The following is a 27,153-nucleotide window of genomic DNA, read 5'->3' as shown; positions in this document are numbered from 1 at the left end:
AAGAGCGTATTCAGTATTTCTTGTCTTGCCTTTGGCAATTCACTGACGTAACTGCAACGGGCGTGATTTATTTTCAGCTACCGAAAGCACTCGTGTGTTTTTAGAGCAATAAGCAAAAAAAGAAAACTCTATCGTCATGGAGCTACGACAAGAAAGTCATTTATACAAATTAACTTGATATAAAATACGTTATAAAGGGAACACACGTACAAAAGTCATTAAGCTGGTCACAGAGCAAGGACGTCACGTGGGGGAGAACAGGGTGGGAATTGATCAGAGTTACGAGCACCGGCCCGGAGCCCGAGTCACACGTCTACTGAGGTAAAGGCACAATCACGTCAACATAGTTAATGGGGAAGAAGCCGGACTCCCCGCGCAGCGTCCCTTCATACCAGTTCTCGTCTATCTGGTTCGTTAACGTAATGACGTCCCCTTCTTTAAATCCTAATTCTCCTTGGTTTTCCGGCTCAAAGTCGTAGAGGCCGCGGCAGCAGGGCTGGTCCAGGGACGCGCGTGAGCCTGTCCGCACCGCACGGAGACAGAAAAGCACGCGTTAGCATGCGGGTTACCCACGGAGAGATGGCGGGTGTGGGGCTGGGTGGGACCAGGACTGCAGCTCCGCCAGCCCCCCGGGGCTGGCCTGTGGCCTCTGTCCTCCTCAGCTATCCCACCTGTCCCCTCCTGACCTCCCGGCCCAGGGCGTCTCTCTTCAGCTCCCCCAGCCCAGGGACACCGGGAACTGCAAGGCCCAGCCCGTGCCCTCTGGGGGCTGAGACCGTCTCTGCGGAGACTGGACATTACGGGTAAAACAAGGAGAGGACAGAGATGCGGTGGAATCGCTCCGGTGACTCCAGCTCAGGGAGAAGGAGTGGGAAAGGCCCGGCGCTCGGGGACAGCTCCCCAGAGCTGGTGACCAGGCGCTGGAGCATTTACACACCTGCCTGACCTCCTTGGGTTATTGTACTAACCCAGAAGTTCTCAGAGCCACATTTTTAAAAATAATTTATTTTTCAATTTCAAAACAAAAACACAGTAATGGTAAAAAAAAAAAAAAAAAAAAAAGAGAGAGAGAGAGAGAGAAGAGCAAAAACATGCAAAGTTAGGAAAAGTCAGCTATAACCCACTAGCCCAGGCATAACTAACGTTAAACTCACTTTCTGGCCTAGAAACGTCCAGGTAGCTTCGCGATCATACCTGTGTGTGTTCTTACACAGTTGTTTCCATCAAAGACTCTTCCTATATATTACAGTGACCGTCTCCTCAGGTTGCTTTTCATTACTGACTGTTGTCAACTATACGTAACTAAAACATAATGTCTTTATCAATGTCCTGTTGGATATTAGAGAACCCTCTCCTCCTCCCTCCCTTCCTTCCTCTTTCTCCCTCTGCCTTCCTTCCTATTTCTTCCTTTTGTTTTCCCTCGCTTTCATAGATAACTGTGAAAAACACCTTCGCATACATGTATTCACAAACGTGTACGATTCATTCCTGAGGGTGAACTTCTAGAAAGGACTGTGCTGGTCACGGGACATGCAGGTTTCCAAGACTTTTCATATTTATTATCAATTTATTTTTCTAGCATTCTTTCCATGCAAAGCTTTAGAAGCCCCTGTGATCCTGTAAATATCAAGCCTTTATCCGTCCAACCATGATTACCAGCTTATCGTCTGGTTTTTTCATTTTGTTTTCAGGAAGGTGGTTCTGGTTTCTGGCACAGACGGAAATTTTTAACAGCATAACCCGTCAGATTGATCACACGTTTCATTCATGGCTTCTCTTCCACGTTTATACATTAATGTTCAACTAAATTTATCACAGTCTTTAAATTTAATTTTTCATATGAACGCTCTTCTTTTCATCTATGTGGAATTTGGCAAATACAGGTATCATTTATTTTAATAATGTTTCAGTATTTTTCACCACACATTTTATTAAATAAGCTGTTCTTTCTCCACTGCCTTCAAATACTTTTATCTTTTTTATATATTCAATTATCATGAGCAGTTGGATCTATTTTAAGATTTTTCTAGTTTGTTTCACTGATCCATTTCGGCAACTCCCGTATCGTTTAACATACTCTGGCCTTAAAATAAATGTTAACAACTAGTAAAGCAAGTTCCTCCTCATTATGCTTCTAGTTCAAAGTTTCCTATGTTCACAAAATCATTCAACCAGGTAAATTTCAGCAGCAACCTTTCAAGTTCCCCCCCACACATAAAAATCTTTTTTTGTTGTTTTTTTTTAGGTATATTTTATTAATTATGTTGTTACAGTAGTTCCATTTCCTTCCCCTTTGCTCCCCTCTGCCCAGTAACCCCCTTCCCTCCAGGAATCCCACCCCCCTTAGTTCATGTCCACAGGTCATGCATATAATTCTTTGGCTTCACCCTCTCCTATATTATTCTTAACATCCCCCTGTCTATTTTGTACCAACCAGTTGTGCTTCTTAGTCCCTGCACCATTTCCCCATTTCTCCCCCTCCCCTCTCCCAGCTGATAACCCTTCAAATGATCCCCATACCTGTGATTCTGTTCCTATTCTCATTTGCTTAGTTGGATTTTGTTTTTATTTTTTAGATTCAGTTGTTGAGTGTTGTGAGTTTGTTGTCATTTTAGTGTGCATAGTTTTGATCTTTTTCTTAAGTAAGTCCCTTTGACATTTCATATAATAATGGCTTGGTGATGATGAGCTCCTTTAGCTTCACTTTGTCTGGGAAGCACTTCATCTGCCCTTCCATTCCAAATGATAGCCTTGCTGGATAGAGCAATATTGGTTGTAGGTTGCCTTTCATCACACTGAAAACTGCCTGCCAGTCCCTTCCTGCCTGCAAAGTGTCCTCTGAGAAATCAGCTGATTGTCCTATAGGCGCCCCCCTGTAGACAACTCTCTGCCTCTCTCTTGCGGCTCCCAGGACTCTCTTTCACCTTTGGCATCTCAATCATGATGCATCCTGGTGTGGTCCCCTCTGGGTCCAGCTCATCCGGGACCCTCCATGCTTCCCGAACCTGTATGTCCACCTCCTTTGCAAAATATGGGAAGTTTTTCTCATTTTTTTCAATTCTTGCTTCCTCGTTCTGCACTGGTTGACTGTTTTTTCCTTCCTTATGTTCCAAATCATTGATTTGAACCCTGGTTTCCTTCCCTTCACCATTGGTTTTGTGTGGATTTTCCTGCATTTCACTTAGCATAGCCTTCACTTCTTCATTTATGTGTTTGCCGTACTCAAGCATATCTGTCAGGCCTGTGAGCATTTTTATCACCAGTGTTTTGAATTCTGTGTCTGTTAGGTTGGCTATCTCCTCATCTGTTAGGTTGGCTATCTCCTCATCACTTAGTTCTCCCACTGGAACCTTGATCCGTTTCCCCTTTTGGGCCATACTTCTCTGTCTCCTCATTCTGACAGGCTCCTGTGTGTGTTTGCCTCTGCGTCCCAGGTAGCGCTGTCGCATCTGTTACGCTGTAAGGGGCGGAGCCTTAGGGATTCATCAGTACAGGGCAACCTGTTTCACCACGTTTTGACACTGTATGTGAGGGAGGGGTCCAAGAGGGAACAATGCCATCTGACCAGCACTTGCCCCTTTTCCAGGCACCCCTCCCACTTCCGCACCAGACTGGCACCCCTCTAGCTGCTGCACAGGCTGTCGTTCCCAGAGTGGGTGGGTCTGCGGATGTTCTAGGACTATGGGGCCCTTTAAACAAGCGGACTCTGCTGAGAGACCAGCAGTTTCTGCCTCTACTCCAACCCCCATGGGTCTGCACAGTCAGAAGTAATGAGGCTTGATTTTTTCCAGTGCTGGGACCGTGAGCTTCGAGGTCTGGTGAGGAGCTGGGAACGCTCCCCAGGTGTCCCTGCTGACTTTTTAAAACATGTGACTGCGCTTTCTGCCGGCCTGCCACTGCCGTCACTGCTACCGCCGCTGCCACTAACGGCACACTGCATCCTCTCTGCCCCTCCTACCTGTCTGGATGAGTATTTCTTCTTTATATCTTTGTTTGCTCGACTTCCATGCAGTTTGATTTTCTGGAACTTCTGGTTGTTTCTAGTTTTGAGGTAGTTGTATTCCTTCTTAGTTGTGGAGGGAGATGCAGCATGTCTGTCTACGCCTCTATCTTGGCCAAAAGTCCCACAAAAATCTTATTTTGATTTTAACTGGATATCCCTGAGTAATCCTAAAATTAATCTTATAAGATTCTTAAAGAAGCAATGATTATTGCATGCCTTACAGAGACCACACTCGTTTATGTGTTATACAGCTAGGCTGAGTTGGTTACTGTTTAAGTGTTTCGCATCTGTATGTAAAAATGAAATGAGTCCCTTTTTAATATTCTGGTCAGGTTTTGGTATCGTTTTTATTTTATAAAACAAATTAAACTCTTCTATTTTCTAAATGGGTCAAACCTGAAGATTTGAAAAAAAAAATTGCCCCAAGCTACCCAGGCCTATGAATCTCTGAATATAGAATGCTTTCTAGGGTAGGTTACGAGAGTGAGTGAGTGTGTCTGGGAAGAGGGAGTCCCCCCTCCTCAGTCTGCTAAGGCCCCCAAAGGTGACATGCACCCCCATGGTGCCAAACCACAGGGTAGTCTTGGGGAGCACAGTCTTAAACACCATGGGGTCTTCCATGAACCCACCTCTTACTGAAAAGGAGCCAGAATGAGACCCCAGGGCTCTGGACCCCAGCCCGTGACCTGCCCTCCTGATGTCACCGCCTACAGGAATCTATGACATCACTAAGTGCCACCTAGACAGGGTCATACTGACCCCAGGACAATTGACACAGCTTCCCCTCCCATTCTGGAAGCCACCTGCACTGATGAAAACAAGCCCCCACACACACAGCGGGCCCGCACTCATCCATGTCAACACCCACATGTGCACGCGTGGGCACTCCCTGCACACGCATGTGGCCAGATCAGAGAAACGACACATCACTCACATCTCCCTTCACATATTCCAAGCACGGGGCACTGGCCACCCTGCCCACTTGGATTTTTTCTAAGAACTGGAAGGAGACCAACAGGTCTATCACACTCCATCAGCAAGTGGCCCTGAAACCCAGCGTCGCCCCCGAGAACACCACATGGAGACAGCCCTGGGCAAGATCTCCCTGACTCCTTGGGGCCAGAATGCCCGGCTCTCTGGCCACGTCTGTGCAGCCCCAGGCCCCGGTGCAGCTGTCATGGGTGTGGACACCAGCAATATCTGCACCCACCAGGACTCAGGCTGCTGCCCTGGAGGGCACACCCCGCAGGACACTACCCTGATATACCACCAGTGCCTCTGCCATCCCGGATCTGGGGCCCCGACCCAGGGAGCCGCAGCCCCCCTTACTTGAGGGAGAGGCTGGAACCTGCACAGGAACAAAGCAGTCAATGTTTAGCTTTTCAGTTCCAAACTAATACCATTTCAGCTGGGAAGTGCCGTGAAAGCCAAGGCTTTCTGGCTTTTGTGCCTGAGCCAGAAAGGCTTTTATGAGGTTTGACAGAGTCACAGAGACCCCTGGGTTCCAAGGAACCAGAGCTTGCAGAACTCAGAGCGTAGAGATTTCTTTATGGCTACGGAGAGGGAAGGGCTGCATCCAGGGAAGCCATGGAAGCTCTTGATGAAGGTGGGGAGGGACGTAGAGAGGGAAGGGGGTGGGCAAGAAGGATGGACCGCTCCCTGAATTCCACCCGGGGGCACGGGGTTTGAGGCCCCACTTCCCCCTGGGAGCTCGGGGGCCGACTGAGAGAGGGGGGCTCAGTGAGCCCCCCAGTTCCCCATGAACTGGGAACGCATCTCCGCAGAGGAGGCCGCTGGAACAGAGGCTGGACTCAGGGGCCCAGGCGTGAGGTGACGCATCATCTCGGCTGCAGACAAGGTTAAGGCTCAGAAGGACAAGCCTCCTCACTTGGCCGCGGGGTGTCCTGTAAACACCCCATGGCACCCAGGCAGCATCTTGGGGTGAAGAGGTGGGGAGGAGAGAACTTTTGAGGAAAAAACCGACATCCCTGATCAAGGAATTTCAACCAAACTGACCGGGTTACGTCCTGACTTGACAGGGTAATAAATGGATAGTCTACGCTTTCTATTGGGAGACATGGAGTTACCTTGAAATGGCAAGATTACATTTTTTTCCACCATTAGAAGAAATGGAAAAAAGATACATGTATATAAATTTTTTTTTTGGCCAACTAGAAATGGAAAAAAAGATTAAGCTGTTTCCACCCTTGATCGAAATGGGGGCTCCTCCGCAAGTTCAGTCAAAGAGAAATGAAGTGCCTGCCCACCTGAGTGACAATGTGGCTTTTCCCTCCAAGGAGAGACAAGTCACCGTCCCTAGGGAGGAGATGCCAACGCCCAGGCAGACTTGGCTACACTCCTCAGGGGGGTCTTTCACACTGGGCTGGACACACGCGGGGCAGGGCCGGCACATGCCAGGCTCATTCGGGAAGGAAAGACAGTTCGACCCAGGGCGACCCCCTCTGCCGCCGCGGTCCCTCGGGCTCAGGAGCTGGCCCGGCACCTCTGCAAGGCGGCGCCCACGAGAGCTCTGGGCCTGCGGACGCAGACGCGTAGCAGAAGCCCAGCCCCGCGTTCAGTGCCTCTTACCCCCAGGCCTACTGCCCCCAGGGAGCAGAGGCGGGGACAAGGCGGTCCTCCTTGGCAAAGCGCTGAAGAAGGAAGGTGGTTTTAACTGAGAAAAAGGAGCGTCTCTGTGAAATACTTAGCATCCAGGCTCTGGTCTGCACCACAAGGGACAAGGAAGGAGGAGGGGAACCTACACAGGGGGGTTAAGGTGCATATCAGTCACTGCCCCCAGGGCGGGGGAGTCACGTTCTCTCTAAAATACATGGCCCTCCCTCCGGTTTCTAGCAGTATCGGGTCCCCTCTGATTCTTTGGCATTCCCGCCCCCACCCCACCTTTTTGTCCCCAAGTCCCCGATGCCAGGGGTCACTCGCACACCCAGCAACACTGGGCATGTTTCTCTCTCACACTGATGTTCCTCTCTCTCCCTCCCTCCCTCTCTCTCCACTGCAGACCAGGATCCGGGAGTCTGCTGTCCAGCTGGCCCTTCTCATCCCAAGTTGGAGGCAGAGGTGGGGTGGCCAGCAGGGCAGGGGGCACTAAAAACCACAGCCTTCCTGTGGGTGCCTGAACTTGGGTTATTACCAGACCTCCCAAGGAGCCCAGTGAATTCTCTCCGCCTCAGCTGACCCTGACGTTGGGGATCCCATCCACTGTAGGCATTGGATGAGAGCATCCCCCCAGAAAGGCCAGGTAGACCCCTCATGCCCCTTCCTTGCTGGGGGCGAGGGGACAGAGAGAGACGTCATCCATACACCTGATGCCAATGTGAGTCCCTACCAGGGGACAAGGGACAGCCTCCCCGGGAAGCTACTGACCTCTTTGTCTTTTAACAAATGCCCAAGACTGCTGAGCCTGCTGAGTGTTTGTTCCCGCTTTTTATAGGTTTTTTTTTCTTGCCTCCCTTGGATCCAGTTGCGACCTGTCACTTCCTCCTTCCGAAGAGTCCCCCAGGCCTTTCTACTCTGCTGCCTCCAGGCGGCTGTAGGCTGGGAAATCAGACAACCGATCAGCTGCTGTCACAGCCGAGGAACAACGGGCTCTCACTCAGAACCAAGGCCCGTGGGCGCCCCGCGCCTCTAATTCACGCAAGCGGACTTAATGCTTAGAATAACCCTGCGTGGTCGGGGGGATAATTCCCGTTCTTGGAGTGAAGACTAGACCCCGTGGTATGGAGCCGGGGGCTGGGCCTCCCTCTGACTTCAAAGCCTGCTCCACAGCAAGGCCTGCAGGTGACACCCGTCTTGGCAGGTGGGCTCCTTCTGCTCACTTCCCGGTTGGAAGTCCAGAAGTTCTGAGTGTCTCCTGCGGACCCTGCCACCTGCAGGGCCCATGGGGAGCAGAGAGGAAGGGGCCTGATAACGGGAGAGCTGGCGGTCCAGTCAGGCGCAGGACCCAAGTCTCCTTTTGGAGGCTTCGGTTCGACCACCAAGATCACCCTGAGATGTGACTGTCTGACTACAGAGTTTCTCTCCGGCACACCGGGGCAAAAACCTGACTGCAATTCTCTCATTTACTCTTCTGGTCCAGAATCTGGGCCAGGCACCATCCCTCTTAAGTTAGAACAAGCATCGATGGGTCTAGTGCCCTTCAACAGCTGGACTATCTTTGTTCCAATTTAAAATCTCAAGCTAATATAGCAAAAAAAATTTTTCAAAGATGACACCTTCCCTGTCGCTGACCCAGGCAGAGCACAGGCGTCTAATCCTGAACCCATTTCATTCCACAGCGCCAAAATTGTATCTTTTGCTATGGCTAAGAACATACTGGAGAGAAACTTCTGATCCCTGGGTTCCAGTTATGGGTCACCTCTGGGTCCTGATTTCCTTACCTGCAAACTTGAAGTATGAATCCATGGTTAATGCAAGCTGCAGACTGGATATCGGTGTCACCCCCAAACTCCTACGCTGAAGCCCTAACCTGCGATGCCGTGGAGTTTGGAGGTGGGGCCTTTGGGACGTGATTAGGTCATAAGGGCAGAACCCCCATCAGTGGGACAGTGACACCGTGGGAGGGCCCAGGAGGAGACAGCCACCTGCAAGCCCGGAAGTCAGCCCCCACCGAACACCGCATCTGCTGGCACCTTGACCTTGGACTTCCCGGCCCCCCGAACGGTGAGCAGCAAATGCCCACGGTGTAAGCCACTCCGTCCACGGTGCTCTGTGAGAGCCGTGCAAGCTGATGGAGACAGTTCAGCAAGGAACAACTAAGTTACATCTAGTAAAAGTCATGAACTGCCTTCCAGGAGATAAGAACCCTCTAGTTCTGCACAGGAGATGCAGTTCATTGAAACGACCCATCGGTGGAACTCCAGCTTCATCACGGAAATCTATCCAAGGGAGTGTGTGCTTTGTTTTCACCTCAGTGCCCACCCTCCACAACTCCCGCAGGTTTAACCAGCCAGGTCTGCGCCCTCCACGTTGCAAAGCTGGGCTGGGGACAGTGAGTGCTCAGCGGTGTCGGCAGGATCTGCGGCTTGAAGCAGAATGACGTGCGATGAAACCCCTGCACCCTGGCCTAATCGCTTCCCCCGGGAACTGAGTCTCTACCACGTCTCAACAATGTTATAATGACTGATGCTGAACAAAAGCAACGTTATTGGAGGACCTGCCATACTGAGGTGGCCTCTGCAGCCACTGCAGATTTTCACCGAAACGTCCTGGGAGGTGACCCGTCTACCACACCCAGGGGCAGGCCCGCGGCCGCCTCTGCCCTTCTGAGTGAAGGGAACCGGGGAAGACAAGTCACAGCCTTAATCCAATGTGGCCTCCTGGCCTCTGGAAGAGGGACCAGCTGGTGGGGGGTTCTGGGAGGGTGGGGGGGGGCTGCTCTTTGCTTTTTGCACTGTGTGCATTAGTTGCCAATATTTAAAAATCACGAGATTGCACCTAAATCTACATATGTTCTCTAACGGGCTGCTGGCCCGTCTCCCCCAGGCGCGCTCCTGACTTGGAGGCCTGGTGTCAGCCATTTGTCACCGGCCTTGCGCTGTTTCCTTGCCCTTTCCTGTGTCTCTCAACCCCCAAAATCCAGCATTAGGGCTGGTGCCTGGGCCGCATCGGGGGTGTCATGTCGTGCAGACTCAGAGAGCCCTCCGCGGTTATGGACACAGCCGCCATGTTTATAATCCCCGGAAACCACTGACTTCTATGCTATTTTTTAGACACGAGTACTTACATAATGATACTTAATTTACCGCTTAGATGATGGTCTGTTATATTTTAGCTTGAAGACCGAACATATCACTCTGGGTTATCTGGTAGGATTCTTACATGTGCAGCGTTTGAGATAATAGAATCGTATCAGCCTTTTAGCCAAGTGATGGTGAAACTCCCACCACTAGGTCAGAAGTTACAGCTTGCAGGCTTCCCAAACGCTCTTCTGACAGACTGGCCGCGATGTGGGAAACCGCCTGCCAGGAGACAGCCTGTTACTCCAAAGCTTCTTTGGATTGAGAAATAAGAAAAGGTCTCGTCCCCATTCCCTCATCAATGGCTACTGATAAACAGTAATAATCATAGCTCACATATTAATTTTTTTAACGTTTTTTAAATACAGGAATTAGAAAATGTTCAACCTGTGTACTTTTCCAATTTCTAAAAATGCTAAGTGCATATAAAATATTGCGGCCCCAGAATTTAGAGCTGGGAACGAACCCTGGAATGTATTAAGTCCAATCAGTTCATTTAGGGACAAGTTCAAATCAGACCAGAGATGTTAAGAAACTCACCCAAAGTCACACAGCTAATAAAGGGCCAGAATTTGAACTGTACATTGCAGGACTGACTCCTGTTTCCTTATTTATTTCTGTGTTGTCAATAACTGTTTAACTCTGAACCAGCTCTGATGATTCACAGAGACACACTGGGGGGAGGGGCAGCGAGTGGTAAGCAAGGAAAAAGAAAGCCAGAAACAGAAACAAAAGCGTGGGAGGCAAAGAAAAGTAGGAAACAAGCTCCTGACTGAGCAACGGCCATCACCACCGCTGCGTGAACATTTAATTTCCTCTTTGGAAATTTCGGTTTTAAAAAAATGCATGTCTGCTTGCAAAGAGGATGTCTCCTTTCAGGTAATCCTAGAGATTTTGTTCCAGCGAGGGGAATGACCGGCTCTAGACATTATTTCCGAGCCGCCTTCGAAGGATCGAGAAGTTCATAAACGTCTCTTTTATACCGAAAGGGGGCTAGAACGTCTCCACGCGAGCCAGCTGAAAGATTTATGCGGTGTGGCTCCGGGACGCCAGGGGCACACCTTGGGGACCCACCGTGGCTCACTAACCTCAGCCTTTCTCATTTTGGAAGCCGATCCCAGTTTGGAGCATATTAACCCTTTGGTGGGATCATATAGAGTTGTACCCCCTTGAAGAACTTCAGTAAAAAAAAAAAAAAAAAAATTTTGTAAACCTTCATAAAAAAATAAGTTGATAAAAAGTATATAAAATATACTTTGTCCTCTGGTCTTTAAATTTATCATTAATTCACTAAGAGACTCTCTAGGCCTGATCAAAATTACCGGTTCCTACACCGTGTTCCTCCAACCCAGGGGGCTTCTGGGAGCTCCTCAGCCACCCTGTTCTATTCAAGGACTTTTCTTGGCCTCCTTCTCTGCTGGAGGACAGCACAAGCTGATGAAGCGTCACGACCCCACACTCACAGGCTTGGAAAGGCGGCGCTTTCTCCCAGCCAGGGCCTGCCCTTGGATTTGGGCTGCAATCCATTATTTCAAGATGGGATTTCCACTCACGCCCCCGCTTCCCCACTTCTGGCTCATTCCCCCTTCTCTAAGTGCCTAGAAATGATATTATCGAAGATTCCATCTCAGCCCCACGACGGGTTCTGTCTGACTGACCTATGTTCTTCATCTGCCCTCTTTCTTTTTTTTTTTTTCCTGTAGGGAGAAGAAATGATGAAGAAAATGTTCTTGGATTTCATTTCTGGCGGAGTCCTGTGAGCGTTGCTTTAAATCGTTAGTGAAATGCTTGACATTTTTCCTTCACTTTATAAACATTATGTGCAAATCATTCAGAACCCTAATGGAAAGTAATTCCCCATTAACGCAGGCCATCAAATCATAAAATGCCGTGTGCTTTTGAAACGGGGCCTCCAAAACGAACGGGGCGGGACCCCACCACTCTCGCAAATTCCAACCCCAAAGCAGGGAGGCTGAGGCCGGAGCGCTGAGGCTGGGGGCCCGCGCTGCCGCCAGAGGCCAGTTAGGAGAGGCGGCTGGGACGCTGAGGAGGGACAGGCCCCTGTCAAACAGTGGCTGACGGCGGTGTTACGAGACGCCGAGCCTCCTGAAAGCCATCTTTTGCGCATCTGTGATCTCTGGCTCACAGCTTCATCTGCCCAGGGACCCAGCTACCGGCCAAGAAGGAAAAACCCAAGAACTAGCAGCACAGTCAACACGAGGAAGCCAAGACCTCTGTCCCCTCCAGGTTTCCTTCTCCCATGCCATGGGCTCCCTGGGATCAGGAATCTTGAAAATAAATTCATTCCTGAGGCTCTTGAACATTTTATACACCCCCTGCGCCCCAGTATCCCTTCTGAATGACAGAAAATGAAGTATCAGTTAAAAGTACCCAGCTCTGCTACCTTAGGGCTCTGGGACCTTTTGAGAAAATCTCGCTTACTCGTCTGTCAAATGGGGACAACAGCAGCACTAGGGTCGTGTGAGACGGATTCAGTCCCTCACCTGACCCGCAGTCAGTACCCAGTAAGTGTGACTGCGATACTGTGCTCTTATTTATTACCATCTTGTTTTATGTTTTCACTTCCTATAATAATGGATGTCAACTGTGATTGAAAATTTTTAAAAATGATTAAAGACGTAAATCTTAAAGCACAGCAATAGCAGAAAACCCTGCCTGCAGAGCTTCTACGGGAAGGGTGTCAGGGAGGAGAAATCTGAAATCCTCGAACTTTGACCCAAGTCCCACACTTACACAAAAACTAACTCCAAGTGGATCAAGGACTGAAATGTATAAAAGTGGAAAACTTTGGGGGAAACACATGGGAGGCAATCTTCGGGACCTGGGGCCAGGAAAAGAATTCTTAGACCTCACATCGACAGCATGAACATCAAAGGAAAAATGGATAAATTGGATGTCATCAAAAATTTTAAATTTTGATATCAAAACACTGCCAAGAGGCTACAAAGAAGTTACAGAGTGAAAGCAAATATTTGTAAATCACCTGTATGTCCACGGACTTGTAGTTAAAATATAGGAAGGATGCTAAAAACTCACTAACAAATTGGGGGAGGGGGGATGTAATTTCCCCCTATGTAAAGAATTCGCGTGAGTCACTAACACAAAGGAAACACCCAGAGTACAAATGAATTACATGAACAGACAATTCAGACGTAAGAAAATACAAATGGCAAATTAAATACAGGAAAAAATTTAACTTCACAAGTTAACCACAGAAAGACAAATGAAGATCAGGTACCATTTTTTACCCATGAATGCCTGGCCAAAAGGGAAGTCTGATCATGGCATGAGTAGCCGTGTGCCCGCTAGGGAAGGTCACTGGTTGTGCCACATCTACTATCACTGAATACCTGCATTCACTCTAACAAAGCACCTTCGTTTCCAAGAAGGGCTTGCCCATCAGCGCATATAAAACATTCTGTAGATAAAAGGCTTGAACTGAACATGATCTCCATGTTCATTCACAGGGAAGGGTATGTGTAATGGAAAAACTAGGAAGCTGCTAAAAAAAAAAAATGGGGTAGATCTATACACGTGGCATAGAAATAACTCCAGGAAGTAGGGACACATTTGCAAAAGCAAGGTGCAGAATAGGAACCTGGTATGATCTTGTATTGGGGCGGGGGGGGGAGGGTCACCAAAAAAAAAAAAAAAAAAGCAGGGTCTCAGGGCATCCAACAGAACAGAGGCGCATGCGGTGAGCAAATACCGCCCCTCCCACCGCCCAAGCCTGGCCCACGGAATGGGTGTCTCACCTGTGGACTTCGCTGCCGACGTGGTGGGCATCCCGTTGAGCTCACTCAGACTCCTTCTGAGGGGCCGTGGCTTGTATTCCCGTTTGGGCAGAGTGGAGGCAGCCGATATTCTGTAACACACATTGGGAGAGGAGTCGGGATCTGCTGGAGCAGATCACAGGCGGGCGCCGCCGCGGGGGACCCACAAACAGAGCGTTCACGCCAGTTCTCAAGGAGCCCTAAGTGCTTGCGGCAGAATACCCTCCGAGTGTCGCTGTCCAGTGACGGATTTGAAACCCGTCTCTCAGGAAGTCTCTCTGGGCGGCCAACATTTATAACTGCGCTCTCTCTCTCTCCCTGAAAAGGGGTAGAAAATGAAGACTCGCGCGTGCGGGCTCCAGAGTGGATGCCCTGTTGACTGCACACACCTCTGGTCTTCCCTCTGCCAGATGACGTTGATTTAAGCAAAAATCCCTCCAAATTTATTCATTAGCATAATCCTGGGCAAGACAATTTTGTTATCAAACCCGGTCAAAAAACTAGGGTCGTTGTTTTAACCCCTTATTTTAACGAAGAGGGTTACTGAGCACACTCTCTATGATATCACTGGTTTTCAAAACAGGAGTGAGGACACGGATCCTTAGAGGCACAAGGGACACAGCCGTCTTCCTGGGACCGCTCAGAAGGTGTTTCTCAGTCCCAGGGCTTCTCAGAGTCAGGTTATGAATACGGCGCGATATTGGAGCTATGGGCGTAAACCACGTCGCTGTCAAGATATTGACCCCCTTTCTAAGTGTCGCCTCTCCCTTCTCCACATCCCCTGGGTTTGGGCCCGGGAGGCTCTTACCGCATCTGCAGCTTGTTCTGGAGCTCCTGCAGGATCTCGGCGGACTGCCTGTGGTACTCCAAGGCGGCCTCGGCGAACACCGCCAGCTGGCTGACCTGTTCCACCTGCAGCAGAAGCGGGAGGTTAGTCCTGGTGGCCAGAGCCCGCGCTGGGCAGAGGCAGGACGGAGGCCGGCTTCGCAGGGAGGCCCGCGTCCACCTCGGCTCTGGCGCATCTCGGTTCATTTCACCTGGCAGTGGTCACGCAGGTCCTGCTAGAGAGCTAGACGTGCTGGCAACGCATGTTCAAACGGAGTCTGGTTCTAAATTAGATTTAATGCCATAAAACGCCTGTTATTCTAATGAGATGATATTCTCAGGTGTTTATGCTATAAAGGGCAGCGATCTGGAAAGCGAGCACCCACGTAGTAGGGCTCCATGGCACTAGGGAACAGCTGGCCACTGCGCGCTGAGTCCCTTGTTGACCATGAAGACACGGGGTGCCATGGTGGCTTCTCTGCCCCCCCCCTGCTAGACAGCGGAGGCTCCCAACTGTCCCCGGCCATGAGCAGTGAGCCGTGCAGCTGTGGGTAGGTGGCCTCTGCTTCCCAAACCCCATGTAAGAGTTAAACACCTGGACAGGAAGAAGCAAGGGAGCCACAAGCCCAGGCTTTGTGATCGCCAAAACCAGCCAGAAGGTGAAACGTGTCTTTTATAAGGAAGGATCACTTCTGACCTTGGGCTGGTACTGATGGGAAAACGGAGGTCTCTTGGGTCAACCACCAAGAACAGAGCCGGGGAGGCAGGCCCCCCGATGGCCGGCCATGTGGGTAAGACCGCTACTCTCACGTGGGACTCAGCCCGAGGGGTTGAACCGCCACTCACGGGCGCAGGGCTGGGTGGTATACGTGCATCTGATCTGCAATACACCGAAGACACTTTTCCAAATACACCCCCAAATCGAAGGTGGCAGCCTGAGACAAAACCAAACCAAAGTTGCCTATGGCTTAGGGACACTTTCAAGAGGTATTTTATACATTTAGGGTAAAACAAACAAACAGACAGAGCAAGCGGCCCTACCCCTTCCCACTTCCCATAAGACTTAAAAAACCTGATCAAATATTTCAGAGGAGACACAAAACAGAGGCTGCTTTTGAGTACTCAGGTTTAATGCACATAGGGATTTCAAATCGCTTCCTCCCGGGGGAATGTCTGGTTGATACTGGGCATCACCCCTCCCATCACATCACCGCAGCTGAGAAAGATGCTCAGTCCGCTTCATTTGACGTGACTCAACCCTGCGAGACCTTGCTGTGCCTTTTAATGAACTATTTTAAGTAGAACATAGTTTTGCAGATAAATAAATCCTCTGATTTGTGTGCATGGACATAAATATTTTTAAAATAGTACACTGGCCAGGTAGCTCAGTTGATTAGAGCATTGTCCCTGCTAAGCCAAAGTTGCAGGTTCGATCCCCAGTCAGAGCACGTACGAGACGCAACCAAAGAACACATCAATGAATAAGTGGAACGAGTTGACGTTTCTCTCTCTCCCTCACTCTCTCTCTCTTCCTTTGTCTCTCTCGCCTTTTCTAAAAGAAATCAATCAATAAAAAAAATTTAAATAAATAAAAGTTCAGCAAATAGGTCCAAAGCGAGCACCGAGCTACGATGGCCCACAGCACCATGGCAGCCCGACCGAAGGCAGGACCTCCAGGGGAGGCAGCTGAGCGCAGGCTCTTACACTCGGGCACCCAAAAACGCCAAACGACTCCTCATCACCAACCCGAAGAACCTCCCCACTACCACTGCCCTGAATCCCACGTACTCTAACTCCTGTTGGGCAAAGAAAGCTGGTGGCGAGTGTCACAGCACGCAGAGCATCAGCACTTCCAAGGACCCTGTCCCCATGCCTTCACTGCCACCGAGCGCAGGAGCACCACGTGGCACAGCTGAGAAACCTCGGTCCTGCTTTTATGTCCCGCCGGTTCACTAGGAAAACTGACGTGGGCTTTTCTGTTCTGCAAAACCAGCAACGCTACAGCCTCAAACACAGAGGCCGGCAACTGGGTAATTCCCAAGACGCCCCACCTCCCTGGGGCCACCTCCAGCACAGCTGGGAAGCAATCCTGAGATAAACTGGATGCCCCAAAGTCTGAGATCCAAGCCGGGACCTGCTGAATGTCTGAAGCTATCTCTTAGGCAGGAGAGGATGGTTGCAGAAAGTTCTGGAAACTTTTCTAACAACAAAGGCTCAAGAGCTTCTCCACAAACATAGAGTCAATGTTTTCATTCACAGGAAAGCCTCTTGTTTGGGTTAAATACTTACATCATTTTCTAAAAAATTAAACATGCTTCTTTCAGCCAACTCCTTTGACTCTTCAAATTTTTCTACCGCTTGTCTGATTTCTTCATCTGGTATCTTACCTACTCGCTTCTTTTTATAATCGTAATCCAGGCGGCGGCCCTCCAACTTTTTCAGGTGGTGCTAAGAGACGGAGGAGAGAGACCTTCATGAACTGCTGCGCTCAAAGCATGGCACAGGGAGACCTTCCTCGCTGCTACGAGAAGAACCATTATTTCTTCCCAGCCTAACTTTTAGGGGGCGGGAAGCCATCCCACATTTTGGGTTGGTAGGCACCTCAGCAGCTATTAGGGGTTCCTTTCACTGCAAAGTCTCAAGAAATGTTTATGAACTGAACAGATGGATGGATGGATTGTGGCTGGGTAGATGGATGGATGGATGGATGGATGGATGGATGGATAGAAAGATAGATGGATGAATGGATAGATGGACAGATGGACGGATAGATGGTGGATGGATGAATGGATGGATGGATGGATAGATGGATGGATGGATGGATGAATGGATAGATGGATGGATGGATGGATGGTTAGAAGGATGGATGGATGGATGGATGATGGATGGATGGATGGATAGATGACAGAATGAATGAGAGTCGGTATGGAGCATAAGGACACAGTACCGGCACTCAGATTCCATTTTCCAAAGTTCATTATAGGGCCCCTCACTTGGGCTCTGTTCAGGTCTGAGTCCCTTCCAACCACACGAACTATACCAAAAACAAGGCTATTTCTTTCGGCATTATGGTCAACTCCTCACTAAGACGCAGATGATAAAAACACAAATTCTGGTATCCTCTAGACCGGTTATGCATCTTCCATAAAGTCCCCCAACAATTTCAGAACACATTGAGGCCACGCTGCAATCAATGCAGGCCACACGTCCTACATGTGTGCTCCAGGGGCGGGGTGGGGGGTGTGTGTTTCTAATAGCCTCCCGACACTAAAATGAAGTCATGGGGAATAATGACCACTTGTGCAATGTGTCGAATGAATATGATATAATTTTTGTTATCAAAAATCCACTACACAGTTTGGGGATCATTTTACGTAAGGAATGGCTCTGGAAATAGGCCCCTTCAGCTTGGTTTCTCCCTGACTTCAAGAAGTCGCAGTACAAAGGGCTCACTGGCCCAGGGCTCCCGCCCGGGCAGCCAGGTAAACACCACTGAGTGACTTTTTTTTCACCATCCACAGTGGGATGATTCCTTCACTGGTGACCTACAGAACTGTCCTCAGGCCTCTAAACATAAACATCATTTTAAGCAGCAACAGATGGGTTTACGGCCGAGAAAACTTACCCCAATCTCTTTTAAATCTTTCTCTTGTAGTAACTGAAGTGGATCGATAAATGTTTGCTTTACGTTAATATCAAGGGAGTCTTTCACCTCGGCCATTAGCTTCATGGATTCGCCAACTTCTATCAGCGCACCGCCTGGAAGAGAAAATGCCAACAAAAAGGGTCCATTGGCGGCGTACACTGAGGTTGGCAGTGATATTTCTTTCTTTCCCAAAGTTTGCGGATGACGGTTGAACAAGGTCTTTTGCTCTGGGGCTGACTCGGAACATCTCTTTAAAAAATCGACTTTGACAGGCCGAGGCACGTACCATTCTGGCCACTAGATGGGGATAAAGCTCCATTTTTTGAAAGTGTACTTCTGTGACCTGGTACCAAGCGTTTCTTAGAAGCTTCAGAACACAGCCCCGCTTTGTCAACAATGAAAGGATTGCGTCATCATCGGGGCTGAGCCTCAGCCAATAAAGATGACAATGGAAATAAATGAACAAAATCTCATCTCGGCTTTTGCTGGCAGATGGTCCTGAGGCCACACCCAGTCCTGCGGATGGTTCTAAGGTTCCCCGCGTCCTCCCCTGATGTCAGGGAAAGCCCGGCAGTGCACCACCGGGCACTCCCCGCAGGGTGGGCAGGGTCTCCCAGGGTGGTGTGGGCAGCGCTGGCTGAATTACCCCCTGGTACCCGAGCACCAGCTAACCCACATGCATTTGCAAGAGGACATCCTTGCAGCTGGTCCCAGAGAGGTTGCAGGTTCTCTTAAAAAAAATTCTCTGGGACATGCCTACTCTTGTCCAGCAATTCCACATCGAAGAACATAATTCTGCATACCCCAGGAGACTGATCTATGAAAAATGATTACCACAGAAGCTATGTAAAATGTTTTACATAAAGAGAAGCATCTAAGTATCCAGTAAGTGGGACTGGTTGAACAAACTGGGGTCTATGAATTATTATGCAGCCTTTAAAAACAATATTGCAGCCTTATCCAGGTAGGTCAGTTGGTCAGAGCGTCGTTCTGATAGGCCAAGGTTGCAGGTTCAATCCCCGGTCAGGGTTCATAACAGAATCAACCAGTGATGCATCCGTGAGTGGAACAACAAATCAATGTCTCTGTCTCTCTCAAATCATTAAATAAACGACATGACTCATACTACAGTCAATGGGAATACACAGGTTATGAAAGGGTCTGAGGCCATACAATATTCCCTCACTTTATCATGGGTATTATGTCCTAGACCCCCCGCGAAGTAGGAACCTTACATTTATTCTACACTCTTAAACCTACGTCACTGTAACAACATACGTATACAGTACTGAAAAATCCCGCGATATAGCGAAAACTCTGCGATAAATAACTAAATATAATATTTTTTTTAATCCCGCAATACAGTGAGGCTGCAATAAGTGACCTACGATATAGAGAGGGACCGCTGTATATACTATAATCGCACTTGAATTTTTTAAAGGTGTATGTGAACACATGGAAGAAGACCCAGGGTATAAAGGATATACCACAGCATTGCAGGTACGATTTGGGATCTTACTTGCTTAGGTTTCCTACACGCCCTGTAACAAATACGTAGGACTTCAGTAATAAGAGAAAAAATTACGGGTTGTTAAAATAAAGGCTTCGTGGATAACCTACAGGCAACAAGGGATGCGCCCTCGGTCCCCAGGGGGCCTGTGCCGCTCACCGAAGGTGGAGCCTTCCCCGAGGTCCCTGCCGTACTTCAGCATGCAGTCGCCCAGCAGGCCTTCCGTCTGCGGGTACCCGGTGGTCTTCACCTGCCCTCGGATCTTCGACACAGTGTTCAGCATTCCCAGCTTAGCTCTGTATGCTTAAAGACATTCATTGTCAGTGGTAATTCCTTAAAGTGACAAGGAGCAGGGACAGGCGCAGCGCATTGAACAGGCGTGGCTCGCGACATCGGGGTCACCCTCAGCAAATGCCAGAGACCTGAGGCAAGAGCGGGCCATGTGGGACCTATTGAGTCTCCCCTGGGACCCTCGCGATTCACCCACCGGGGTGGGTGCTCAGCGTTTGGTTGCAGTCCTGTGGGCTTTCAGCACTTAAGACAGCGTCTGCCCTCCGTGGGCTCAGTCTAGCTACCGGAAGGCAGATTATACAAGATGTCATCATGCCAATGACGTTTGGGGTGGTGTCCGGAAAGAAGAACATAGCAAGATGCTGACAAGAGATGGGAAGATGCCTTTAACATGGGCAGAAATTTAAGATGTAGAAGAGGGGAGGCTCCGGGATTGGACCACAAAGAGCAGGCCGGTTTGACCTCAGAAGAAATGAACACAGGACACATCGGAAGACGCCTATGGAATGTGGACTATGGACGGAACACCAAGCTAAGGATCTGGGATTCCACTCCATGGGCCACAGAGTGAATCACACACTAGCGTGCAGTCTTGGAAGTGCATTTGCCCAGCCAAGGTGCAGACTTTTATTTTCTTTTACTTTAATAATCGCCTATTGGTTTTCATGTCTTCTAGACCAGTGCTTTGCACACCGTCACACGCATACCAGCTCCCCGAAGATGCTGTTAAAATGCCAAGTCTGACGCAGTCAGCCTGGGAGGAGCCCACGCCTGGATTTCCTGCCCACGGCTTTGCAGGGGATGCCGATCCTGCTGGCGCGGGGACCACACCGAGAGCCGCGAGGCTTTCGACACTCACTCCCGGGGGCAGCCGTGGACAGTCCCGCCCACCTCAGCCTCAGTGCGGGGATCCTGCTAGCCCCCAGGTACAGGACCTCACAATCCCAACACGCATGCACACACATGCTCCTCTTTCCCAGGGTAAGAGCCACGTGTAGCGGCCTGCAGCTGAAGCCGGCCAATGGGATTAGAGGCTGCGAGGCCTCCCCTTCTCCTCCGGGACGAGCCAGGGCCCCTGGCCAAGTGGACACAGTCACTGTTGGCCAGCGTCTCCCCGTCCCATCCCACGGTCAGTCCTTTGTGGACAGGATCTCGGTCCAACTTGACCGTCGGCCCAAGAACCCAGGAAATGCTGACCGACGTATGAGGAAAAGGAACTTGTGTGTTTCACCTCAAGCTCTCAAGAGGGGAAAAGATAGATTATCGCGGCTTTTAAAACTGTTAATCATCGACACAGATCCAAAGGATGCTCTGCCCACCAGCCTCCCGCGCCATGAGGTTTATAAAATTGGTATTTTTAAACTTTTTACTTTTGAGATTTTCAGATGGTTCGGTCTGTGCTGATCCCTACTGCCAAGAGGGGGTGGTCACAGGAACTATAGGTGAATAACAAATTCTTAAAAAAGTAAAGGCAGTTTCAGAAATCCACAGGATTCACAGCTTAGACGCATCTATCGGTTTCTGTAATATACAGCCCATCAAGAATGCCGCTTCCCTGGCCTGGCCGGGTGGCTCAGCTGGTTGGAGCGTTGTCCCTGTGCACCAAAAGGGTGTGGGTTCAATCCCCGGTCGGGGCACATACGGGAGGCAGCCAATCGATGTTTCTCTCTCCCTCTCGCTCTCTCTGCCTTTCTCTCTCTAAAATCAATCACATATTTTTTTAATTTTTAAGAAACTTTTTTTTAAAGAATGCTGCCTCACGAGCTAGGAATCAAAATCCTCCTGTGGAGAAGCTGATGTTACCCCTGGACCTCCCCCTGCTTTTCGCATTATCACACCTCATCACCTTAGGGTCTGAGTCACAAAGCGAAAGCCATTTCAGGTTAATAAGACGCCTTTAGGACAGGATGGCGTAAGCCTTTTTTTTTTAAAGGAGGAAATGACTAAGTAGGCAAGCATTTACAAAATGTTTCGTGGGTTTCTGAAGCATCTCGTAAAAAATGTCCTCCCTGCGCCGTGCCTGGCTGCTGGGCCCCGGCCCCTTCCTGAGGACGCAACCGCGGGTCATGGGACTGCTGGCTCCAGGTCTTGCCTGTCTGCTAGGGTCCAACACAGCTCCCGAGTGGCTGGAGACGAGACTGTACAACACCGAATGCCACGATGGGGACACTAAGGGCATTGTTTCTCGATCGGCTCAAAGATCAGCTCCAGCAGGTGCCAAGTCACCGTGCGTTATCAGCGTCTCTCCCCGGGAATGATCAATAGAACAGCTCGAGACATTTTCTGACTTTACCTGGATTTGGCTGAAGATATTCTGTGGCTTTGGAAAGAATTTCTGCAACAGCTTTGTTGGTGACATCTATTTTCTTAAAAACAAAAAACAGAAATACATACCATGTTGGTGAATGACAAGGAATTCACAGAACAACAAATAAGAGCTGTCATTTTCACCCAAAACAAAGGGAAGGAAGCTGAGGAGGTTGGGAAGCCCTGGGGACCCCGGGATGTCCCACATGGGACAGAGGGTCACCACCTCCCTTTGGAACATGGCGCCGTCACTTCTGGGGGAGTCTGTCCCGTTTTCCCCAAAGCTATTGCACACGGGAGTGTCCTGCACAGGTGTCGGGAGGGCCGTGGGAGGTGAGAAGCGCCCTCAGGACCACCCTGTGCCACGCCCGGTCCCAGGGCAGCACCGGGACACCGTGGCTCATGACGCAGCTGCTGCGACCCCGGGGACAGACTCAGGGCTTCCACCCAGGGACTCAGCGTGTTTACACCGGAAGGGTCTCATCCCAGAAACACGCTCGGACTCCCCAGGGCACAGAAGCACCATGACCTTGGCCTTGTTAACTGATTGCCAAGACGGACCATCTTCTGAGCGTTCTGAGTCCTGTCTGTCAGAGGAACCAGTGGACCGCAGCACCCACCTGCACCGTTGGGGGAGGGCTCACGCGTGGGGAAGGGCTGCTGCCGGCCAGCGCCCGAGACGCGCCCCCACAGCCTTCCCGGGACCAGAGCGCCTCACGTCATGAGACAAGGCAGAGCTGCGCCGCCCCCCCCATCCCCGACAGGAAAACACTCTCTTACCCGCTCCATGTCGAGAAACTCGTCATCCAGCTTCGTTCCTTCAGAGCCGCTGATCTTTTCACTAAAAAGCTACAGAAATAAAGACAAATTATCGCACTGGGCGGTGACTGGTGACCACGGTTTCTGACCCAAATGATCACAAACACACGAGAAAGAAAACCCCACAGATTCAGCATGTTGGGTTTTTGTTTTGTTTTTTTAATAAGACCTGTAAGAAAATTTCCGGAAGTTGTAAATGTATCAAAGGACGTGGGAAGGCCCATGATCTCACTCACTCGACGTACTTATTATGCTTCTACCACGTGGAAAGCACGCGGCAGGTGCTCCAGCGGAAACGTAAGTGAATAAGGCAGGGCCCCCGGCACCCAGGAACCCGAAGTTAATAGGGAAACACCCAGCCAAAACACAAGGAGGAACGGTGAACACAGTAAAGGAGAGGTGTCCTGGACGCAGATTACCGCAGACATACTAGGTGACGGGCGTGTCAGCGGCCCACGGAAAGGACTCCGAGCCTGCGCGGAAGACATTTCAGCGGGCGTCTCAAAGTCAGGATGAAGAAGACTCTGGGTGAGACCGAGTTTCTCGATCTGGGCCGCTGGATATTGGGAGCAGAACGTTCGGTGTGGCGGGCGCTGCCCTGGGCGTAGCGGGACGGTTCGCAGCAGCTCTGGCCTCTGCCCACGACACGTCAGCAGCAAGCACCCAGCCGGTAACCACCGAAAATGTCTCCGGGCACTGGGAACCGGGCTCAAGAAACAGCCTGAAATTCGGTGTAGCCGTAACGAACGGTGCTCTAGGGAGAGCGAAGGGGAACAGAAGCCGGGCCAGATCACACCAAGGCCGGAGGGGAGCTTGTCCGGCACACGCAGGGAGACCTATCTCAGGGCGCACGGGTGCTGGCCGGACGTAAAATCCTCTCTCTCTCCATCCATTATAGTTCTCCGCAGGCTCCCATGGCATCAGTAACAAAAAAACACCATTTTCCAAGGACTACACCCGGGCAGCGACGGGAAAGGTTTATTTGGGAAGCGCGAAGCTTGTGCGTGTGGCCTACCATCTAGAACCGCTGGGGTTTTACCCGTAAATGTTAACCCAGGCTGGGCCTTCTCCTTGTACAAGTATCTCTTCAAAGACACCCTGGTTTCGCCATCTTCTTCCCTTTTATGAAGCAAGAAATTAAACAGCAGAACCGAGGAGAAAACATGAAAAAGCAAACTGTACGTCTCCGGGTGTTAGAGCCCTGCAGAACCGTCCTTCGCAATAAGTGAGCCGCAAAGCCCCGGCTGCGTGGGAGGGGACTCAGGCCAAAGGACAGCAGCGGGACCATTTAAGTTTGACACGAAAACAGAGCAGATTTCTTTACCGGAACACTCTTCAGAGGCTTTAAAATGAACATGGACATGGTGGCTTCCCAAAGAGGTACCTACCCGGTAGAGCCCGCCCCGCCCCCATGAGCCACAGAAGAGCGGTGACCTGAGGGGGGTCCCACTCCGAGAAGCCCCTGCCCCAGAAGTGCCAGCCTCCCTCCTGGCCCCTGGGTGCGCCCTCCTGGCCGGGGAGGAGTCCTGCTCTGTTGCACCCGTGAGACGCTCTTTAGGAGAAAGGGAGAAGGAACGTTACCTTCTTTTTGCTCTCCGGGACAGGTCCCTGGAAATGTATGTGTAAATCTCGTTTTCATGAATCAAAACCTATTTAAATTCAGTGATTTAAAGGTCTCACCCAAGAAGTCTTTGAAGATGAAAGGGGGCTAAATGATGCAAAAATCACCTTGTAGCGATTTGTCCTATAAATGACATTTGTTATTATTATAAATTATAGAATTATTTTCTAATTCTATTATAAAATATTTGTTGTTATAAAACACTATAAAATTTCATTTTCCTAGGAAAGAACTTTTTTTTTTTTTTTTTTAATAAAAAGGTCCTTTAAGACCCTGGCTGCTGTGGCTCAGTGGATTGAGCGCCGGCCTGCGAGCCAAGTGTCACTGGTTCGATTCCCAGTCAGGGCACATGACTCGGTTGCATGTCAGGTCCCCAGTTGGGGGTGCGAGTGAGAGGCAACCACACAGTGATGTTTCTCTCCCTCTCTTTTCCTTTCCCCTCTCTCTAAAAATAAATAAATAAATATTTTTTTTTTAAAAAAGGTCCTTTAAGTACTAAAATCATAGGAAGCACAAATCTCTGGAACCAAGTAAATTCAGATTTGCTGGACACTCAACATTTTTCCCTTCTCTGTCCTTATATTTTCTCATTTTGCTGAGGACCAGTGAGCTCCTCAAAGTTCACATGAGTCGCCGCAGAACCATGTGACTGGGCAGCCAGGGGGTGGCTGGCTCTCCAGTGGGGGTGCCTTCTATACGGGGAGCCCCCACATCCCGGCATCCCTTACCCAACCTGCCTTCAGACTGGCCGGCCTTCTCCAGGGCAGACCGAGGGCCGCACCCCTGCCTGGAGAAGGACATGTTTTAAGTTGGGCCTGCGGAGTCCCAGAAAGGAGGAGCAGACACTTTCTTTTCCCTCTGGCTGCCAGGAAGCTCAACGTCAACACACTGGATTGACCACACCCCTCCGTGGGCCTCTGTACAGGGTCTTGGACCCGCAGACACACAGAGCCCCGAAGTCCTGACCTGACCACAATGCACTTGTGTTTCTCCCGGATTATGATGCGTTCTCATTAACAGGCAGCAAAGCTCATTCTTTTCCCTGAAAGATGTAATACAGTGGCCGTCCGTTTCACTTAAAATTCACACAGCTCCCAAACAATAAAAGGCACTTTTCTTTCTCAGGAACAAAGACGTTTTATGCCCACGTGAATGAAGCAAAGATGCCCCCACTCTGTCTCCACGAAGCCGCGCTGCGCTTCTGCACAAAACGAGGCGGTTGGCGCCAGGCTGTGCGCTGCGGCTGAAGTGGTCTGATGACGCACGTGCACGAAAGACAGAAAGCACTTTGTCCCAGTGAGCCAGGAAATCGGCACCCGTACGCCCGCCACAGCACCCTCCCCTGCTTCCCCCTCGCCATGGGCCTCGGTGGCCAACCCCATACAGCCGTGTGATCGCCGGCTGCGGCCCCGGGCGTGCCACCGGGACAGGGGCAGCGTGTGGACCCAGGGCAACAAGCAGGAAACTGCACCAGATATTTCAGGCACTGTTTTTGGGTGAATTGTTTCCAAGCGTGTCATTTAAAATAGATTTCGTGCAAGAGTCTGGAGTGGGGAGGAATCTCTCCAAAGGAATCGCAAACTCCTTCAAGAAACAGCAAGCTAGCTTCTACGTATGCGAGGGTGAAACCCCTGAATTATTCATAATTCCAGCTCATTAGGCAGGCCTTAGAAAAAGGCCATATTCTTTACAGAACGTGGTCCTCTTTCCTTTTCCAGACGTTTAAATCATCTTCTTAAAAGTGTTCTTAATATAGTTCTTAAATTTAACAGGAACGAACACTTATCCCACCCATAAAAGTAGCTTTGAAATAACAAGTCTTAACTTAAAAACAAAGTTATTAATTAATCCCACTATTGAGCAACAGACCACCGAGAAGGTCTGGTTTCCTGGATGAACAGCTAGTACAAAGGGAAAGAGCAGAAAATATAATTAAATGAATTTAAAGCTGGAATCCATAGCTTTATGAGAACCACGCCCATGGAGCTTACAACTATACCTAAAATCGTTTAAGAGAAAGGAGCAGAACGTATAAAAGGGTATGAATAGTTTGAGAAATTTGATTGGCAACATTTATAAACTGAGCATTGTTTAAAGAGCAAGTGAAGTGAGACGTTTTTAACGCAAATATGACCAGATGTACAAATAAATTGACAAGACGTATAAGTTGTTCTATAAAGTTTAAGGCAGAACCAGTTTTCACATCTCTTACTTTACTTAATGAATTAAATATCGGATAACATACTGGTGATCACAGATCTCCCGTCTGGAGCCCTGAGACCTTCAAAACGAAGGAACGGGAAAAGACAGAGCTCCTGGCCCACCACAGGTCAGGTGGGCACAAAATACTGAGGAACATGCGGGGGGCTGGGGACAGAGAGGCCCAGCGGGGCCGGGCGCCCCTGCCGGTGGTTCTGGCTGGCCGGCCACTGCCCTGCCAGGCACAGGAACGGGACTGAGGCTCCGGGAGGAGCGCTGCCGGGTCTGGTCCGAAGCAGCGTGTCCTGCAACATGGGCAGGCAGGGGATTTCCAGAGCCCCCCTGGACTTTGTCGTTCAAGGCCATGTCCAACCACCTAAAT

At 49.9% G+C, this 27,153-nt stretch overlaps 1 protein-coding gene across 1 annotated transcript in view; it reads right to left on the bottom strand.

Annotated features, from left to right (window-relative positions):
- Positions 1–27,153, bottom strand: part of SH3GL3 (SH3 domain containing GRB2 like 3, endophilin A3) — a 34,564-nt gene continuing 7,411 nt past the window's right edge. Inside the window, exons 2-9 of the mRNA XM_090263586.1 lie at positions 22,913–22,981; positions 22,119–22,191; positions 19,694–19,837; positions 18,004–18,137; positions 16,668–16,826; positions 14,362–14,465; positions 13,536–13,645; positions 1–519 (exon numbers count right to left, since the gene is read on the bottom strand). Coding sequence (XP_090119712.1) covers positions 314–519; positions 13,536–13,645; positions 14,362–14,465; positions 16,668–16,826; positions 18,004–18,137; positions 19,694–19,837; positions 22,119–22,191; positions 22,913–22,981 — 999 coding nt within the window. The 3' untranslated portion in view covers positions 1–313. The remainder of the gene's footprint in view (positions 520–13,535; positions 13,646–14,361; positions 14,466–16,667; positions 16,827–18,003; positions 18,138–19,693; positions 19,838–22,118; positions 22,192–22,912; positions 22,982–27,153) is intronic.

This window comes from Furipterus horrens, unplaced genomic scaffold (assembly GCF_987537825.1).
Source record: "Furipterus horrens unplaced genomic scaffold, mFurHor1.1.pri manual_scaffold_16, whole genome shotgun sequence".
NCBI lineage: Eukaryota > Metazoa > Chordata > Mammalia > Chiroptera > Furipteridae > Furipterus > Furipterus horrens.
The sequence above is the reverse complement of the archived record's forward strand: the minus strand, read 5'-3'. Positions and strand labels throughout refer to the sequence as shown.